The following is a 19,831-nucleotide window of genomic DNA, read 5'->3' as shown; positions in this document are numbered from 1 at the left end:
TACCTTAAGTGGAAGACCAATGCAGTTATCCAGGAACAGACTGTGTGAACTAGTACTCCTGGACAATCCACATTAGAAATACGTACTGAGTTTGTCTTACGATGCTGTCTTCTTTAAACAGTCTGGAATTAAAAGCAAAAGTATACTGTATCCTCTAGAAAAAATGGAAAAAAAAGCTAATTCTAATATGTATGCTCTGATCAATTTCCTGTGATGGTCTTAATAACATTGCTTTTGAAGTGGCTGAGTCATATTTAAGAAGTAACTTGTTGTGTTTGAATAAAACCAGAATGAGGCATGATGTTATGGATATCCTTTTATTTTAAAGGAATGTTTCTTTCCATTTTCAACTACAAAACAGATTCCATACATTCTGCCATAAATAAAAATGAACAATAAGGCAGGAACTACATGAACAAACTGAGAACAACTGTTTTCCAGAAAATGTGAATTAAAAATGCTTCACAAGTATAAGCCATCCAGTTTTTAAAATAAAACTGTTGAGAACCCACCAGATCTCAAGTGGTAGATGTGAACACCTTTGAAGAACAAAATGCAGTTTTGACATTTTGCACTTTTGGTTCTGAAAACCTTGATTTGTTCAGAGCACGTTCTAAGGTTGTTCTGGCTGTTTTCGGATCAAGAACCAGAGGAGAAAAGAGGCACCACAGTAACAAAACCATTTTCAAGATTTACTTTTGTTTGCAGCTGTCCCTTTTAAATGCCTGACTTTTAAGAGACTGACGGACTCAATGCAAGTCTTTGTCTATCACAGCAGAACTCCAGACTTGTTTCACCGGATTCGCTTTTGCTGTCGTGCTCTGTAAATGTCGTGTACAGGGGGAACTACAGATCCTTTCTCCTCATCGTCATCAGAATCCTCATGTGGCCTCTTAATAGTCTTGTTGAGCATAGCGTTGTTTTCCACAGGTCCATTGCCTTCCACAGCTATTTCAGGTAGGCCTCCAGTAATTAACCGCACAGCTTCATCAACAGCTGCAGAAAGAGAAAAGGATTCATTTCATTTGCGAAACTTAACCTCTCCAATTAGAAATAAGCATGTGAACAGGGACACCAAGACAGGTACATTGTGGAGATTTCTGGACCATGAGACATTTTCCTACCCTGTTCTCCCATAAATGTTAAGAATTGAGTTCTGACAGTGGAAAACTCTAAGCTATGGCAAGCACTAATTATAAAGACCTCCCTTTACACAAGAATTGAGGTCATTTGCAAGGTTAATGAAAGAGGAAAGCCTGCTGGGGAAACAGTGTAAGTAGTTCATGATTCATCAGAAAGTACGCATACAGAACAAGTCAGTTTCTGCTTATCAACAAAGAGGGCTTCAAAAATTCCATGTATAATTTCAATAGATGTTTTATTTTTCACTCTAAAAGAAATTAAATCCCAGCTTTCGTTCTCGCTCATCATTTGCTTCTGAAACTAACAGAGGGAATGAAAGTCATAGTTTACGTGAAGCCTGGAGTATGGATCTGTCCTGGTTTTATGTTTCAGAACTTCACCTCTTCTGTAGGAGCTCGGAAAACACTGCTCTTCAAGTACCCCAACAATGTGCATTCAGAGTTATGCCTTCCAGTGAACTCCCCGTACTGCAGATGTGCAATTTAATGCTATGGCTACAATGCTGCTACAAATAACACTTTGCTTCTTTTACAGGATATTCTGAAAATTTTAATTATTTTTTTTTTTAATGGTTACCACCAGAATGTTATTAAAGTAGAAGCTAGTGATTTTTGACTTCTTGATCTTCCCACAGTTAAATGTACAAATGTCTCTATGTAGATTCCAACCTACAGATACAGCTAATTCAACAGTACACTCTTAAATAATAATTATACACCTGTAAATGAGGTCTGGGTTTTAGACAGCAATATTCATACGTAAAACAAAGTCATATGCAGCATTATCACAGACTCCAGAGCCAAGAAATAACTTACTGTCTGGCAGTTTGCATCTTCTAAATATCTCCATGAGCTCATCCACTTGAACAAAGGGACCCTGATTTGTTACCAAAGAAGAAGAAAGATTATTTTCAATGGAGTGATGCACACTGTAGTTCTGTCAAAGCAGAATCTCTTTTACAGCTTGAGAATTCATTAAAACAAACCTGAAAGCAAACAGGAGGTGGCAGGAGCTTCATAAGAACTACAGCTGCTGGTGGAACAGGAAACACACCGCCTGGGACGGGATGTAAACCTGGAGCTGAGGACAGAAAAACTATGAAGGCAGTGCAAGACAGCTAGACCTGAACTGCTTTAGCAGCACTATTATTTGATACAAATAATTACTACCCTGTCACACTTGCCTCTACTAATTACATGTTTAGTCAGTGATCTGAAGTCTATGAGCAGTTTGTATAACTGCTTATTACCATTTACCAGACCCCAAACTTCTTGTACTTATTTCCATGTGACCTTAGTATTAAGTAAAATATATATGCCTTTAGCAATGCAATTAAATAACAGCCTCAAATTTAAGTACATGTTTGGGTGACTGAAGACTAGGAAAGTCTGTGATTAGCTTTGCTAGGTGGGAGAAATAAAACCCCATCTGACTTACGTGCTAAGTGTCGTGGCTGAAATGGAATCATTTGTTGAGTGTCCGGTTTTGGATATTCGGGTTTTCTGTCCACCTCATCTTTGAGGACAGGCACGATGGAAGGTGCAACCACAGGGTCTGGAATTACAGCTGACAGCTTGGCACGAGAGACATCCTGCGAAAGCCAATGAGAGCCCTGAGCTTGGCAGGATGACACTGCGTGTTTAAATAACAGAACAAAACTAGCCCAGGCGCTTATTCGCAATCTTGTCAGTTCACTGTAAGTTCAGATGTCCTGTTAGAAGACCATCTGGGCAAAACTTGCATGTTTTCATCAAACAGTTTAGTCCTACAGTGTCCCAGCTGGGAGTGGAAACACTTGGTTTTGTTACTGAATGCAGCTATGTTTGTCATTATTGAGTGGCTCCTGGTTTTTGGGTTTCAAAGATTTAGGTGAACAGGTGCAGACCACTAGGCCTTTGCAGCTATCACTTCTCCCTCATTTCATTCCCTAGATTGCTTTAGCTGGAAAAGAAATAAAGCATAAGGCAGTCAGCAGGCATGCAAAGCATCAGTTCAAAGAGGATTATATTTTGGCATGTTACAAGCAACAGAAATCAGCCCAAGGGCTGAATGCTCTTGGGAACACGCCACCTCACATGCATTTAGCAAGATGTACTCTCACTTCAAGATAACTTCGTCCTGATCGTGTTAAAAGTATTCAGTGGCTCAATGTGACTCGTTTCCACCTATCATTATTATTTATTTAGTATTATCACTATTATTTTACACCTGTGTGAGGACAATGATTCAGCGGCTTTTCTAATCTTGGTGACTTCCGTATTTTTCAAAAATTACTTTTCTGTGCAAGAAAAACAGAAGCCGAGACTTCACGTTTCTGAGACATGAAGGCTCTCTGCCTGGTCATGCCAATGTGAAACAGCAGTTCCTCAATGGAGCTGTTTCTGTTTGTCTGACAGACTGTTTTACATCCTGCTTAAAAAACAATAAAATCAACATTTTATTCTGTTCTAGTGGTTTTCCAAAGTGTTAAGGCCTTCCACATGACTAAAACAGTAGTTAAAATACACGTGGTCAGAAATGAGATGGGAGACCACCAGCTACGTGTGTCTGGCCTAGATTTCCAATTGTGAATAGCAACACCAAAGCACTTAGCCATAGTGAACAACTGAAGAAAAGCAGGCAGCCACTGATCCCTGGTAATTTTCCTCAGGCACTTGCAGCAGCCATTGGGACTGCAGTATGTTTGGTTTGATAATGAAGTGAGCAGAGTTTTCATACAGAAGACCTGATTCTACAAACTTCCAAAAGAATTTTGTTTTTTGAAGGAGCTCAGGTTTCAGTCAAGTGGAAGCCTCTAGCTGCAGGGTAATGGCATTTTCACATGGACCTCTTCATGGGAAGATGAGAGGTAAATATGAACACCAGAAGTTAGTCATGTTCCTTGCTGCTTTCTGCCTCTGGGCCAGCAATGCCCAACAAGGCAAGGAGGAGGAGGAGGCATACCAGACCAGGCCTGCTTGACCTGCTTTTCTATCAAGGGAAAAAAGTCAGGCAAGCCCTAAACAAGGAATTGCTTAAGTTTGCCAGGACTGAAAAGAGCAACAGTAGAATTAAGTGTTCTTATCCACTTTACCTTATATCCAAGAGCCTTCAGTTCACTAGTAGAGCAAGGGTACAAATCCATGAACTTGTACCTGTCTACTAGCAGAGCTGTTTCTTTACCCTCATATTCTTCCTTGAATGCTGTAAACCTCCGTTTTTCCACTTTCAGTATACTGGCCAGATCACCAATATTACTTTCAAAAGCTAAAAACCGAGCCCAGATTTCCCTGTAAAACAGAGAGACAGCTGCTGAAGGAGGAAGAATCACTGATCACAGCCCACTTAAAAAACACATGAGAGGAAAGATTCAAAGTAGGCAATCAGGGAACATGTGAGTACTTCTATTATTTTGTTCAGATGTATCTGTAAGATGTGTTACCTTCCCAGGGCCCTATAAGTTTCTGTAAGACTTTCAATCTATTGAAATGGACTATAAAGGACTTGGTTATGGTAAAGAAAAGACTACTGGTGTGACTTCTGCCTTTGAGGTAAGCTATCACCATCAGCGCAAGATGCACGAATAGACTTCTTTCATCCTGCTACACAGAACTGCATTCTGATCCTGCTATGTGAGGGACTTTTCAATACAGATTGTGATTTAGTTCATCTGCACAGAATAGCATAGTGTAGCAGGCAAGAGCAATGCCCTCTAGCACAACAGCAGCACTTTGGAATTTTACACAGCCCAAAATATATATAGTTATTGCTCATTTCTCTGTGGAAAATCTCAACTAAAGCAACATCTGGCCATGTTTCTGGACTTGATTCAACTTCTATTTTAGCTTTGGAGTTCACCTTCAAAGAAGATTCACCTTTCAAATTCTAGGGTTTTTTTCACTTTTAAAATGGACATAAAAGTACTTCTCATGAAAGGTAAGAACTGAAGTACAGAGTGAATGTGCACAGCAGTGCGACATCCAATTCCTTAGTTTTGCTGCCTGCATCTACCAGAATACTGGTGAACACTTGGACTGCTAAGTTTGGTAAACATTTTTTCAGAGAAATAAGTTTAACAAGTAGTAATGAAAGTCTGGCGATGAGTGGTTAATCCAGGTCTTTCCTGGGTCTTTCCCTGTTTTGTGTTCAGCTGTCTGGGAGTCATTCAGATTCGCCTCAATAAATTCCTGACTTGCCTTCTCTAACAGAGATGATGTTCTTGACTCCCTCTCCCCATCTACTTAAAGCATCTCTGGTGAGTGATACACGTCAATAGCCATGCCACCTGCTCAGACCACTGCATCCTTAGTGTGCAGGAGGCTTTTGCACTCTATCCTCAACAATCGTGTCAATGAGGTTTTAAAGTCAATAAATTGATGAATTTCTCTGCAAGTAGAATAGGAACTTCCACAAATCTGTCACAGTACTTGCTATTTTACACAGCATGAAGAAGGGAAGGAACGTCTGCACCCAATTGTGTCCTGCCGTTCATGTTTCTAATTTCTTTGGGATGTTTGTAATTGAAAGGGGTTATGTATGTTTTTTAGTGTAGTGAAACTGCTTTTGCAGACGTACCCAGATTTCTCCGGTGGAAGGCTCCCTGAAGTTAAAACGCGTTCAAACAAAACTCTTGTATTATTGTCCTCTTTAAAAATAGAGAAAAAAGAAAAATCAAGCTGAATATAATATATTAAAGGCAATTTAAAATCATGTCCATTCAAAGAAATGCATACATTGGATTAAATATAAGGCTGACATTCTGATACCTGGATTTGAAGTTCAGTAAAGTAGGAAGAAAGTCTGAAGGCCTACATAAAACTTTACCAGCGTTAAATTCTACTGTGAATTTGTTATTTGAAAGTCTATTTTTGTTGGTATCCACAAACCCATCCTACCACAGGTTTTTTTATAACAGCACAGCTATTCCTTGCCATTTTTTCAGGATCTCTGGTTTTTTTTCCCATTTTCTGTAATTACAGCGGCTTGTCTTGGTAATTTAAAATTTGGCATTTCAATTCATTACTCCCCTTTTAAATGAGGACAATAGTAATCCACTTCTATACTCCTTGGAAGTCCTCCCGAAAGTATGGGACCTGGTTGGTGGTTTTGGTCTTAAACCTGCTGGCTTCCGCTCTGTCTCTGCATGTTTTGCCATTTCTTACATTTACAGGTGCTCAGAGACGAATTTTCTTGTTTTTCAGTAAAGTCAGCTGGGTTGCTGACACACAGCAATACACTGGCAAATCTTAAGGTAATTTTTCCCAAAGGCAGTCTATGGAAAGGCGTTGCAAATACTCATGTAGACCTCAAATAATTCCTCACAAAATGCAATACACTTTGACTTGCAAAAGGCTCTGTTTATGGCTCACAGAAAAAAAAAAAAAAAAAAAGAAAAAGCTTTCAATCTGTTCAAACTTTCAGAGCCTGAAAAAACAAAGGTCCTGCAGGCTGACAAGGGAGACTCATGTGCCTGGTGCCTGCAGAATGCACCAGAAGGTCCAGAAGATCCTGCAGCAGAGCTACCTGCAGCCACTGCTCACTCCAGCCGCATGGAGGCCAGCTCACAAACCTGAGCTAGGCAGAGGAAAAGACTGGGATGAACCACTCTTCTCTAACTCCCCATGAAACGAGGACCAGGGCAGTTCCACACAAAGGTCTTTACCAGCCCCAGCTCCCCACAGCAGCGCAGGCTTCTTAGAACATCACTGTGAACTCTTGCATCACGGAATTCCACGCAGAGACCTTCCACCACCTCCACCACCCCCTGCACAGCTGCTGCTGTGCCCATGCCCTGCTCTTTGCATCCAAACCAGGTCCCTAGCAACTTCCAAGTAGAACTGATATTTGCCATACTGCTTTTACATCCTGCTCATCTCATCTATTTGAGGAGAACAAATTTACATTAATTCTAATCAGGACCAACTAATCCATCACTTCTCTTCCGAACTTTTTCCTCAGCATTTAGATTTCTCGGTGTCCTTCTCACTGTTCACAATAGATGCTGTCAAACTGCTGCACTGCAAGCAGTGAGTTACAGTTTGGAAAGTTCACTCTCCTCTATTCGGCAGAGTCAAGATCTAATTCAAGATCTGTACTTCTGGAACTTCAATAAGGACAAACCAGCAGGTTTGGTTTTCAAATTAATTGCTGAGTTTCATGAAGAGGTTTCATTGCTTGTCAAGAAGAATTAAAACTAAAATATAAAATGTAAACTAAATTATAAAACCTTGGCCTTTAAACTCACAGAGAAGACAGATGAATGCTTCAAGGGACCTCTCAAAGCATAAAACTTACCATTAAGATGAGAAAGGTAGTCGATATATGCCAGTACATATTCTGGAATGTCCCCGTATTTTTTCAGTCCTAGCTCAAAAATCTTAAAGGCCACAGACTTATCCTGCAAACATTTAAGAAGAAAAACATTGCCGGCTTCAGTGAGCTACACACCCTTCCTGACACTGCTTTAGTATCAAACTGAGTATCTATGATTACCTTACTACAATAATACTCCATTAAAGCTGCTGTAACATAGACGTGATGGCGGGTCCGGGTATCCTCTCTTGCTTTCTTAAATATCATTCTTCCAGATTTTATGCCTTCTGCTCTCCTTGCAAATTTCATATATTGGATATAGACCTAAGGTGCATATTAATGTTTATATAGCATCAGTCCTGACAAAGACTACTAGAATATAAAAGAGTTCTTTACCATAGCTGAAATAATCTTTCCTCACAAAACACAACTAAAAAGTTGTAACAGAAACAAGACTCTATTGTGCCTCTGTGGCGTTCTGCTAGAAATTCTGAGGCAAAGCTTTTTATACACTTTTTTGTTTGTTTTTTTTTTTAAATGGAATATACCGAAGACTGATGCCCTGAAATGCCAACAGTTCATACACAGATTTTTCCAGGGAAGGGGAGATGAATGTAATTTACATAAACTGGTGCCTTCAGGAAACTAGAGGCTTACTGCAAAAACTGTAACTTCCCAATGAAGTTAAGACATCCATAAAGCTAAAGAACAGCCCAAATGCCTGATTAAGCATTTTACTGTACATTATACAATCAAAGACACAAACCGTCCTACAGATATTTATACCTGATCAAGGAAATAATGAATGTGCTGTTTAATTCAGTTGCCAATTTGTGATCTGCATTTCTTTGGGATTTAACTTTCCTCCACTATGAACTAGATCACAAATAGGAGCATTTTCAAATAGGAGGAACCAGTTTCTCAGAAAACATGCACTTGGGAAGCATTGTGATGTGTCTTCAATGACTAGAAAGTGTCAGTAAAGGGATACCTTTCCTCTGACACTTACCCGTTGTTTAATTTTAGACCCTGGACCTTCTTTTTCCTTCTCATGCATTGTCATGTCTATTTATAAACTGAATGACTTTCTGAGGGCAGGTCACTTCTCACACCATTTGTTCTGTGCTACCACAGCTGGCACTACAGACAATGTTGTTTATTACAGAACTTAAGCAGCTGTATAGCAATACTCCTTGATACTAATATGGTGCATTACAAATTTATATGCAAGCTACATGTACATAGGATGATGCATTTCAGCATAGGGAGGACAATGGGCAAAAGCAATGTGCTTTTAATCAGTTCAGGGGAGGCAAAGCACAATTTTATTTGAGCCAACAAAACACACACTAATTTTTATGAGCTGTATCATGAAATCTTTAATATTGCATATCTTCGTTGCTTGTCTTAAAAGATTTTCCAAAAGAGAGAGGACAAAACTGCATGACTTGGTGCATCTAAGTGGGTTAAAGGCTACAGTAAATCACCCTTGCTGAAATGTTAATCTAATTCTGTCATCTCAGCACATCTGCTCAACCACCCCATGACCCAGTGAACTCCTGCAAGTACTTCCCCATTATTTGTGTGCACTCAAGTGACTATTAGTGTAAATGTGGAAAAACTCTACGCTACCCTCATCTTACCAGAGTGGGATCAATGTCTTCAATAGCCAGGAGCCGGTTATATATGCTGTGCACTTTCTCATACTTCATACGACTCTAAGTAAATACAAAGGAAATACAGACCGTTTGGTAATACTATTACAAATCACCTGTGAGAATGCAAAAATCAATCTGAAGGAAAACCTGCAATATTTCTGTTCCCTTTTCCCCCCAGTTGAACACGAAGTCAGTCCCTTTATTCCAGGCTGCATTTTCTCTTGTGCAGTCACTTTACTTCCCACATTAATTTCTCACTAGTGCTTACATACATGGTTTTCAAGAGTTTCTGATGTCTTTTTCTACACTTTAGTAATACTGCAACGGAACTGGGATTGTAGGTGTTTGGGATAATAAGACTGTTTCTTTTACCTCTATCTAAAAGTAACATGCAGACAGCTAGGAAAACCCCGTTCCTTCCTCTCCAACATTCACATTTCAAATAATCCATTCTGTTCCCTGCCAGCTGCAGCCCTCCAAGGTTTATTGTGGAACCTTAAAAACCCTAAATAGCTGCACTGAAAGCCAAAGAAAGCTTTTTCTTTAAAAGTCAAAGATTTGGGTTGTTTGGTTGTTGGTTTTTTTGCTGCTGTCCTCAGGATCCTCCTGCAAAGACTCTTCCATGTTACGAAAAGTGGGAAAAATATATCCTGCAGAGAACTCCACAGTCCTTATCTGATCAGTGGAAAACGGACTTTATTCATGGTGGCTCATGTGCAAACTCAACCAATGTCAGGGCATAATTATTCATTAGCGAGGCTGTGCAGCAAGGTGGCAGCCTGGGTAAAGCGATTTCTCAAGAGAACCTCCCATCCTCCACCACAGCCATGCAGAGACAAACATTAAACCCCCCAAAATTAGACACGAAAGGTGTCCTTTATCCCCATTTTAAAAGTGAAGAAACCTATTAAGCTTTCAAGCTCATAGCAAGTTTAGAAATATAGTTAATATTTAAGTGGAAAGACAGTAGATTTTCAAAATTTTTGTATTGAATACTATGGATTTTTTCTCTCTATTTTGTCAGCCAAGTATCAGAAACACTGAAGGAGATTAAGGCTAGAAGAATCAGTAAGTTACTTCTGTAGACTTTTGTGCATTCAGTATGTTTCAAATAAATGATATTATCGATGGGAGATGTCTTTGGGTTTTAACGTCAGTACATCACTGTTTTTGCTCACCTCTTCATAATCTGCATATGCAAAATAAAGAAGCATATTCTTCTTTAATAAAGTGCTGATCGCTCTTTCATAAATATTAGCGGCCTCATCACTGAAAAGTTTAGCATTGTTCATGTCCTGTTATAAAATAAGTATAATGTAATTGTTTAGCATCTATGACAATGCAGGCCAACCTATGGAATATCTTCTATGTGTGAGAAGTCCCAGTGAACTTCCATGCAGTGCTCCAATAAAGAGGTAACATCTCCCCAGTACCTAATGAATCACAAAGTCAGGCCAAACCCCACCCCCCAGACCTAAACCTGGCCAACAATGAAACAGTTTTTCGTAATTCTTATCTCAAATGCAAATATTTTTAAATTCTGGACAGCTCATGGTGCTAAGTATTTTTCACACCCCCCTAGTTAGTTCTTAATTATTTGTGGAAAAATTAACAGTACACCACATTGAAGCAATGAGGGAAGAAAGAAAACCAGTGTCAATCTGCTTACCCCTTTTTCAGCTAGCAGTTTACTAGATTGCTCGAGGTACTGTGCAGCTTCATACCAGATATCTGGGTGATGTCCCAGAACCAAAAGGCATTGCTCATAGGCAAACATAACTGTGGGGAAAAGATAAGAAATACCCCTTGTATTATGGCAGAAATGGTATCATTTTGCACAGTGGAAGGATGAAATACAAAAAACAGCAAATAAATTGGACAATACTAACACTAAATTGGCTTGGAATTCAATATGAAACTGTAATCATTGTAAGGAATTCTATTAATCACAATCAGCAGCTAAAACCTGTCTCCTCCTAGCAGAACTTATTCAAGAACACCAGCCATAGAATCAGGCTGTGATCCACCACTTCCTGACCTCCAGTGAAAGTTCAGTGACACATGACCACAGCACCCCCCAGTTCAAGAAACTTGATCAACTTCTGCTCCAAATGCTAAATCACACCATTAATTATGCTGGAGGTCATTAATGGAGCTAACAAATACAATTCTACATGTCCTAGCACAGTATCTAATTACCTCTTTTTGTTATGAGAGTTTGATCTTCTGTACGCAGCGGATTGCTCTTTTCCCACTGGATGTACTTCTTCCACATGTCTACCTGCTGAGCCTCTTGGGGGGTATTTTGTGGGGGGACAGAGGGAGCATTGCGGTCCAGACCTTTCATCACTGTCTCATATTCCTGAAACAGTGAAGGAGCAATGTTTCTAACAACAGATTTAAACACTTTAAACACTTATTTCGGGTTATGCTTTATAAAACTGATACAAATATTATAGCACAGCAACCTCATTGGTCTAACACATGCTTTTATTTGAAAATAAGACCCAAGTTTAGTGCTTGTTTGTAGGAAAGTTAACACAAGGCTTTACCTTTGCTACGCGTCGTGCATTCATATAATCTCTACTCCTGTCTTCAATCATCTTCTTAGCTAAGTGAATATTGATGCCCTGGAGAGGGGTAAAAAGAGCAACTGGGAATGTGCAATTTCACTTTAGAAATACTGAATCTCATTTCATACAGAAAAGGGCTTTAAAGGGGATGCAAAAGTGAGCAAGAAGGACAAAGTTATTCTAGAATACTACTGTGAAAGGTACTGCATTTCTCAGACATACGAGCAAAAACTTACTCATTAAAATTAACTCACTACTAAAAATCCAACTGACATAAAGCAACTCCTGTAGATTTTTATTCACTTACAGCTTTCAAAAACACAATGAAATTTACATAAATCTGCTGGGGGAGAAAGTGGAAAGAAGCTATTTGTGATTTACATTTTTCCTTTTCAATCACAGGCTGTCAGTCTGTGTCTAGTCAGTAAAGCTCCCTGCCTTGCTGCTCAGCCCATGGAGACTGAGACAGCGTATGAGCAATTCAGTGTTCTTTGGCAAGCAGTAACAGATTGACCTCCCAGCTCAAAGCTTCTCCCCTATTCCTGAAGTAATTGACAGCTTTCACACCTGCCAGGTGTGTACCTCTGTCAGCTGAGAAACTTGAGATGCACCACTGCAAAAAATGACACCCCTACAGGACTGCATTCTCAGCCATGCCGCTGAGCAAGAGCAGTAGGGGGTTTGGGGCAGGCAGGCCGGCCCAGGCACACCTCACAGCTCAGCATCAGCAATGCAGGCCTGGTCATGGGGTCCCAGGCATGAACAACATCCCAAAGCACTGTTCTTTCAGCAGGATAAGCAACCACCCTCCTTCTGTTCATGCCTGCAGCTGGGGGGAGTTTGCTGGTGCGGCTTGCCAGGACTCTGAGGAAGGGGAGTGCAGCTTTCAGTCGTGTTCCAAACAGACAGCTGAGCCAGGTACCCACTACAGAAGCAGAGGTACCACCTGGACTCGCGCAGAGTACTGTCTGGGATAGCTATCTGGGCCAGTTAGCACACAAAGGCAGCAATGCCCCATTTAACCCAGGAGCACGCTGAGGACACAGCTTGTTCTCCCAGGAAGTGCTCCCAGCCTCATGAGACACAGCTTCGTGAGCCAAAGATTGTCACTTCTCTGTCTCACCGGGGTGCTACCACTTTTGACCATTTGTCTAATTAAAGATACTGGTGGCTGACAGGCTGACATTGCTACCTGGTGGCTACCCCCTGAGCTAAAGGGAAGCTTGAGTGTTTTAATTGCAACAAATAGCCAGTAACCTTTCATACCGAGAGCTGCACATGATCTCTGTGTTGCTAGGCTACTGATGTGGGGAATAAGTGACCCCTCAAAGAGCCCTTCTGGTGAGGAGCAGTTCCTTTCCTGTGCCAGCACACCTGTGAGCAGCAACCCTTTCGCTTGAGGCCAGGCTGACCAGAACACGATGTGCAGAAACCTGTGTCCAAGCAGAGCACTAGCCCCTGGCTTACTGCACTTCTGAACAGCCCAAGGTGTGCACTACCACTGTCAGCCAGAGCTGCTTCAGCTCAGAGAAGGTACAGGACAAATGTAGGACAGGTTTCAGCTATCATTTTGGCAGTCTGCCTACATATTAATGAAAGTAGTAGGGATCAGCAGTGACAACCTTCATTTGCTGTGTGGGAGGGGAAGAGATTTACAGGGAGGTTGTACCGCATGTTTTCATACTTAGGAGAAAGCACGTCACTGGTTACCTTCCCTGGTGGTCAGCAGGTTACCTGTGGTACACCCGAATACAACGGGATTCATGATTACAGTACACGCTCATGGCTGTGGATGCCCCGAGGTACTCCCACTGGCTTAGTACAGTGGCCCTATTAATGTCAGAGGTCACTAAACCTACAACTACTGGGCAAGAAGGAAAGTGAAACTGGGGATTCTTTCCTGCTCAGTGCACAGCTGACCCATAGCATGCCGGCCCCTGCAAGCCTAAGCGCAATAGGCAGGACAAGGGAGTGCTGTATGAGCATCTCTGCTTGACAGTGCTGAGCATAAGTGCATCCACCCTTGGTTCTGCCTTCTCACATCTGCTGACTGGGATAGTTTAACAAGCTGCTACTAAATGTGTTTACAAACACACTGTAAAGGTGCAGCTACAAATTGGCCTGCAAGGCCAGTGAGTTGAGGTTACACTTGTTGAAGACAATGTGGTAGCAGACTCACCTGAATTGATGCTGTAATGGCTTCAGGTGAAGAATGGTGAGGAGCATTTAATATGTACTTGAGCCCATGTAACTTACTACTGTGAAGGAAGTCCAAAGCATCACAGCTGAATGCCATTCTATCCCGTTCAACTGTAACTGAAGAAGGGGAGTGCCTCCTTGGGGAAGCAAGCCCTCACTGCCAGCTGATTTGCTTTAGCTTCCTTTAAATATATTCTCTATCACTGAATGCCATGATTTCTAATCCACTGGCAAATCCATTGGGCCACCAGTGACACGGGCCAGTTAAATGTACCCAATGGAAAGTGTTTACAACAAATCAAAAAATTCACTCAGGTACCTGCAGAGTTTTAGCACAGGCCTTGGTACATGCTGAACACTCAAACCATGTTTATACTGCTGGTCATCGCTTTTACATACAACTATTTAGTGGACATAGTTTGGGTACCATACTTGATGATACGATTATTATTTCTTTCTTAATGTCACAAAAAAAAAGAAAAAGATCATGTTCTTGATTACCTCTTCATATTTGTTATAATCTCTCCAGAGCTGTTCTATGTTTATCATTGGATTCACACAGCCACGCTGGTAAACCCTACGGACAGCTGTTATCCTCTGGTTTTCTGCATAAGATCCTACTGCTTCTCTAAATAGTGGGGAGAGAGATGAACGTCAGCTATTACAGATCATAATTAGCACGAACATCAACATTACAGTAACTGAGCTTCAAAAAAGTCTTTTAAGGTACTTACACGCCTTTCAAAAAATTGATGTAATCCACCCAGATCTATGTGAGAAAAAAATATAATGAAAGCAATTTTTAATTGTACTTGTTATAAAGGTAGATATTAAATGTGTTTTGATAAAAAAACATACCTGGTATGACATGATTTCCATGCCAATCTTATCCAGAGCAAAATCATATGCCTGAGCCATTTTTTCTCTGAGGAAAAAAAAACAACAAACCACAAAGACCATAGAGCAAGCGTTTAGTAGTTTGAAAAATCTTTATTTAGAGCTTTCTTTTGTGCAGCAAATTCTAACCAAACTTTGAGGCATGAAAAGAATCATTCAACGGCTGAGAGTAAAAACTGGCATTCAGGTAGCTTTAAATTCTGCATTTATTCATTTTTAATTGAAGAAAATGATGTAGACCTACTGGTGGCCATCTAGCATCCTAACAGCCCCTGAGAAACTGTCCCTCAAGGAAGTGGAAATCCATATATACTATGTGAAGTGGAGAAGACAGAAACCAACTGCTTTTTGGATCATCTCAGCTGACAGATGTACCCATGGTTTCTTTTCTTCTCAGAATTCCACAAGCCCCATTGTAATTCTGCAGGAACACACAAGGCTGTGGTCTCCCCTGTGTTGAAACCGCCCCAAAACTTTCACGTTATCTCTTATCCCACCAAATCCAAAGTATTTTCCCCCATATTAAAACATTCACAGAGTACTTCCTTAGTCAAGTTTCAATGAAAACAGCTTTTTCTCTCTCCCACTTTTCTTCCAGTTTGACTCAGACATCTTTCAGTACCTGGCTACCTCCTTAACCATACCTCCAGGAATAAAAGAGGAAATTTCAAGTGGATCAGAAGTTTGAGGGTGTGTGCTGGCACTTTTTCAGAACAGTCTTGTAAAACTAAATTTAAAAATCCCTTCTTTTTTTCTCTGTTGATGCACAGTTGCCTTGCCATTTATAGTACACACAAATTATGGTGGGCTGGGGAAGAAGCTGTTTATAGATTCTGAGAGGCACTGGTATTTTTTGAAACCTCAAACAGGATTACAAACAAGCACAGTGTAGAACTGAAAAGTGATAAAGATTATTGCACCCTAAAATTCTGATACCCTGATTTTTAATGCCTTTTTATGCATTCTGAAACTTTCTCTAATTACAGAACTGAGCACTACTGCTAGTTAAATACAGGACCTCAGCTGGAATCGATGAGTTTTTGTAAAGACTCTAAACAGGACACTAAGGGGAAGGACAGCAAAAGGACCTGACTGAGGAAGAAGTGTGCTTCAGACTAGCTCAAGCACCGATCTCATCTGCAGGGAACCAGCATGGATATGCCAGCTGTTCCCCGCTCTTGTCCCTCCCACCTTGTCATATGGATCCAGACTATGGAACCAATTTTACCCAGCAAACTCAAGTAAAGAAACTTTAAAGAAATGTTTTCTAAATGCAGATTATCTATTATCCCCCCAACACTTTACCAGAAGATCCCCAGGCAGGTTTGCCATCCAGGCTCCTCCCCACCCCCTAGTCAATAATCAAGAAGAGATTCACCATAAAACTAAAATAATTCAGAGCGAATCTGTTAACTTACTTGTAACTAGGGAGCTTCCCCTTGGTTTCTCGAACATAGGAAAGGTAACATTTCCATAAATCAATGTGTAAAACCTTCATAAGGCATCGCTGAAATAACTGTTTAATACATCAAGAAGACGTGATCAGGATTCCAGATATCGAAATCAGGTTTCTACTTTCAAAGCTATACAGTATGAATTAAAAAAATCTTTGTAATTATGCGTAAGATTTGTAAGAAAGAGTAAGTTAAACTACTTATCCTTTGGACTAAAGCATATCTGTGCTATGCAAGGGAGCTGGAGAGAATTAAGCAGAAAAATTCCTCTGCGCATTTCACTGATTACGGCTTGGTAGCAACGACAAATTGATTTTAGTGATACTTAGCTGTGTTTTTAATAGAGCATTCGGCAACACCATAGTTCTTTTCAATCTGCTTTAGCTTAATCACAAGATACATGTTCTTTCTATAGAGATACATTACATATTGATAGGACTCACCTTCTCCACTTTGTCATAATTTTTTGCTTTAATCTACAGGGAAGCAGAAAAAAAACAGATCACTTAAGAAACTATTTTAGAATAGTAGGAATATATTCTTCATACACTACTATAGCATTCCAGTTTCTACTTTGGCTGCCTAAACTCATTACGATGTAACACACATAATGTCACAAAAATATAATTAAGCATAGAAAAATCATGTACTTTGCTTTTTCAAAATTAGCAGGTTTGGGTTTGCTGTTGCTGTTTTTAATTTAGTTTTCACTTCCACTAGGGCCAAAGTTTACGTACCACTAGGTGAAGTTGCTTTCCTGCATTCCAGTTTAGAGACCTAGACTTAGCCTCTTACTTCAAGATACTCTGTTGCCTTAAGTGCATATACTGACTTAAATACCAAAGCCTCTAGATCAGGATTTAGTAAATTAAGGGTAAGACACCATATTTAAAAAAAATAATAGACTAATAAATGTATTATGTTTGAATATTTATTTCTCAAGGTACACTTTATTATAGTATGCTGATGTCGAACAAGGGAATAACAAATAAACCGCAGAGACACTGTTTTTCAAAAGAGGACCCCAGCTCTGGTGCTCTCCTCCAGGAGGGCCCAAACCACACTCACATCTGGGCACTTGTGTCATTCAGACAGCACACACACTGCAAAGGCAGAGGGTGAAACCTAGTCTCGAAGCAGCATGTTGCCTTTCAGACAAGACAAAGAATAGCACAAGACAGACACAGAGGGCAGACTGGCACTCTGCATGTATTTATTAGCTCCTGACAGTGCCTTTGTTAAGTTGCTTGTGTGCATTGGAATAAAGACCCTTTAATAAAATAAGGATTCGTTATACTGTGCTGCATTTTTTTAAAGCATCAGACCTCCATTTTAAACCTCCTTGCTCTTTGTTTACTTAAGGATTCACAGCTTTTATTTTGGTGCGTAACACGAGAGCCACAGAAGCAGCTCTGAAAGCGTTTCCTTTTCCCCCATGAAGCACAGTGGTAGGCAACAAAGAGCATCCTTTTGCATCAGGTATTAATTATACCATTTCTGTAACATTCCCATTCTAAAGCACATGAAAATTTTTAATGAAAGTGCTGAGAAACACTGACTCATCTGCAGGAGGCCTAAAATAAGTATGTCCTGTACCGCACCTGTGCACTGCCTGTCCTGTTGCTGCTTTCCAGATTCCATACTCCTGCAACACCCCAGCCTCCAAGAGCCCTAACAGAGCATCCCCCTTCCTCTCACTCCTGAACAAAATCGATTAAAATGAGAGAATTCAAACCAGTTTTGCAGGAAAACTTTTTTTTTAATGGCAAACATGGCAGACTGGACCCCGGTGTCTGTACTGCTTTCGAGCTGGAGCAGTATCCTGCCCAGGTTAAAAGGATTCCACAAAATCCAGGTTTACAGAAAATTAATCCTAATTATACCTGGCATACACAATTTTCAGAATCTTTCTGCAAACTATTCAGTTAAAAGATAGCTGACCAAAGAAATGACTGATTATAGAAATAACAATGCCCAGAAATAACACTGAACTCAAAATCAGGAGGCAGGGTGTCCATGCTACGAAGAATACCTCTAAGCCTTGCAGTAAGACACACTGACCCAACACACCTTCAGGGACAGGGACGTATCCTACTGCCACTTTCTCACAGCTTTTTGGGAGCAGAGCACCTTTCTTCACCTTTAAAAAGCACCTGTAGTAACTGTAGGGTCGTTAAGGCTTTTGTGGACACAAAGTAAGGAGTCTGACACTGCCCTACTTCTAATTGCAGGAAAGTAAACTCTTGTATTTTAGTATTTTCCTCCACTGTGAAGTCCAAAAAAGACATCTCCCAGCTTTATTTCATCCTTTTTTGACAACAAGAGTAATTTTTCAGGTTCCTCAGCACCTGTTACAATACAACAAAAAGGATTCAACTCCCACTGAAGAGTCAGAACTCAGTCTATACCTCCCATCTCCTGCAAACACCTTTTATCCTTGGTCACTGAGTGGAAAAGAACAAATGAATCTTGGTTTGTATGTCTACAGAGTACAGCTGCCTGCCTGCTCTTCAGTAAGACGAGACCCCCCAACCAAAACTCACAGAGTGAATCTCAAGTATAAATCCTTTCTTTGTGAAAGTTAAGTAAAATTAATCCATGGCTTTGCCACCCACAGAAGGCATCACCTTGTAGTTATTCAAGAACAAGACCCAAAATAATTTTTAAAAGCTCAAAGTGAAAAGCTGTAAGCAGGCAGGACAAGGCTTAGCCTTGTAAAAAGCGTTTTGCACATCCACCCCATGTTAAAACACAAAACGAATTCCTAGATGTAGCCAATGTGAATGCTCTCTCCCTTCCCCCTGTCACCCAAAATCCCAGTGACAACTATTACTCAGGAGAAGTGACCTAGACTGACCTCAGTAACTGTATACAGCATGAGGTAAGTGCACAAGTAAATGGTAATCCCACTTAAGTGTTTAGTACAAGCCTGTCAGCACTAATCAACAAAGCAACATCAAAAGACGAAAGCAAACAGGGTACTTATCCATTAGACTTATCCATTATCCATACATGCACTTCCAATAACCAAAGACCTTGAAAAGCAAAATATTTTGCTAAGGAAAGAAAAGCTATTCCTTATTTGCAAATGTTATGACTCAAACAACAAAATATTTTCTACATAATCATCTGATACATAAGAAGCCACTGACCACATCTGGACTTCAAGTCAGTGTTACATATTTGATAAATCAACACAAGCAGTCTGATAGTAACATCTGAAAACTCAGAAATCTTGGTACCACTGATGTTAGGAGGCTGGAGATTGGTAGGATTTCTTAAAAATGAAGGAAAAGAAAAACCACTATTGGCCAATGCTTATTGTGTCTCTCTCTCAATGGAGAGTTTTTATGAAGCCCTCAGAGCCAGAGGGCAAAGCATCTACATCTCCTTGCAGGCATCTGTTTGCATTTCTTGGATCACTACTCTCAGGCAAACATCCTGGCAGCCCTGGCTCAGGGATGCCACAGGGATGGGGAAAGCCCATAACCAGAGAAGGCATATACCGCCTCCAGGACCCACCATCACACAGTTGTCTTACATTTCTTGGTTTTCCTATTACAGACACAGGACCAGGCAGTGATTAGTGGACAAGCATTAGAGGATTGACATTAAT

At 40.4% G+C, this 19,831-nt stretch overlaps 1 protein-coding gene across 3 annotated transcripts in view; it reads right to left on the bottom strand.

Moving 5' to 3' along the window:
• Positions 1-303: 303 nt before the first annotated feature.
• CSTF3 (cleavage stimulation factor subunit 3) overlaps positions 304-19,831 on the bottom strand; it is a 49,756-nt gene continuing 30,228 nt past the window's right edge. For all 3 annotated transcript variants that reach the window (XM_057410964.1, XM_057410963.1, XM_057410965.1), the window contains 18 exons: positions 16,659-16,691; positions 16,180-16,277; positions 14,723-14,789; positions 14,599-14,633; positions 14,366-14,492; positions 11,645-11,722; positions 11,292-11,454; positions 10,762-10,871; positions 10,271-10,387; positions 9,078-9,152; positions 7,615-7,758; positions 7,417-7,519; positions 5,698-5,767; positions 4,217-4,412; positions 2,581-2,734; positions 2,129-2,223; positions 1,959-2,019; positions 304-996 (listed from right to left, as the gene is read on the bottom strand). In XM_057410964.1, the coding sequence (XP_057266947.1) occupies positions 794-996; positions 1,959-2,019; positions 2,129-2,223; positions 2,581-2,734; positions 4,217-4,412; positions 5,698-5,767; positions 7,417-7,519; positions 7,615-7,758; positions 9,078-9,152; positions 10,271-10,387; positions 10,762-10,871; positions 11,292-11,454; positions 11,645-11,722; positions 14,366-14,492; positions 14,599-14,633; positions 14,723-14,789; positions 16,180-16,277; positions 16,659-16,691 (1,929 nt within the window). In that variant the 3' untranslated portion in view covers positions 304-793. The remainder of the gene's footprint in view (positions 997-1,958; positions 2,020-2,128; positions 2,224-2,580; positions 2,735-4,216; positions 4,413-5,697; positions 5,768-7,416; positions 7,520-7,614; positions 7,759-9,077; positions 9,153-10,270; positions 10,388-10,761; positions 10,872-11,291; positions 11,455-11,644; positions 11,723-14,365; positions 14,493-14,598; positions 14,634-14,722; positions 14,790-16,179; positions 16,278-16,658; positions 16,692-19,831) is intronic.

Source organism: Pezoporus wallicus, unplaced genomic scaffold (genome assembly GCF_028554395.1).
Source record: "Pezoporus wallicus isolate ANWC-B61680 ecotype Strahan unplaced genomic scaffold, APGP_CSIRO_Pwel_v1 contig_5958, whole genome shotgun sequence".
NCBI classification, from domain to species: Eukaryota; Metazoa; Chordata; class Aves; order Psittaciformes; family Psittacidae; genus Pezoporus; species Pezoporus wallicus.
Note: the sequence above shows the minus strand (reverse complement) of the source record. Positions and strands in the feature narration are given on the sequence as shown.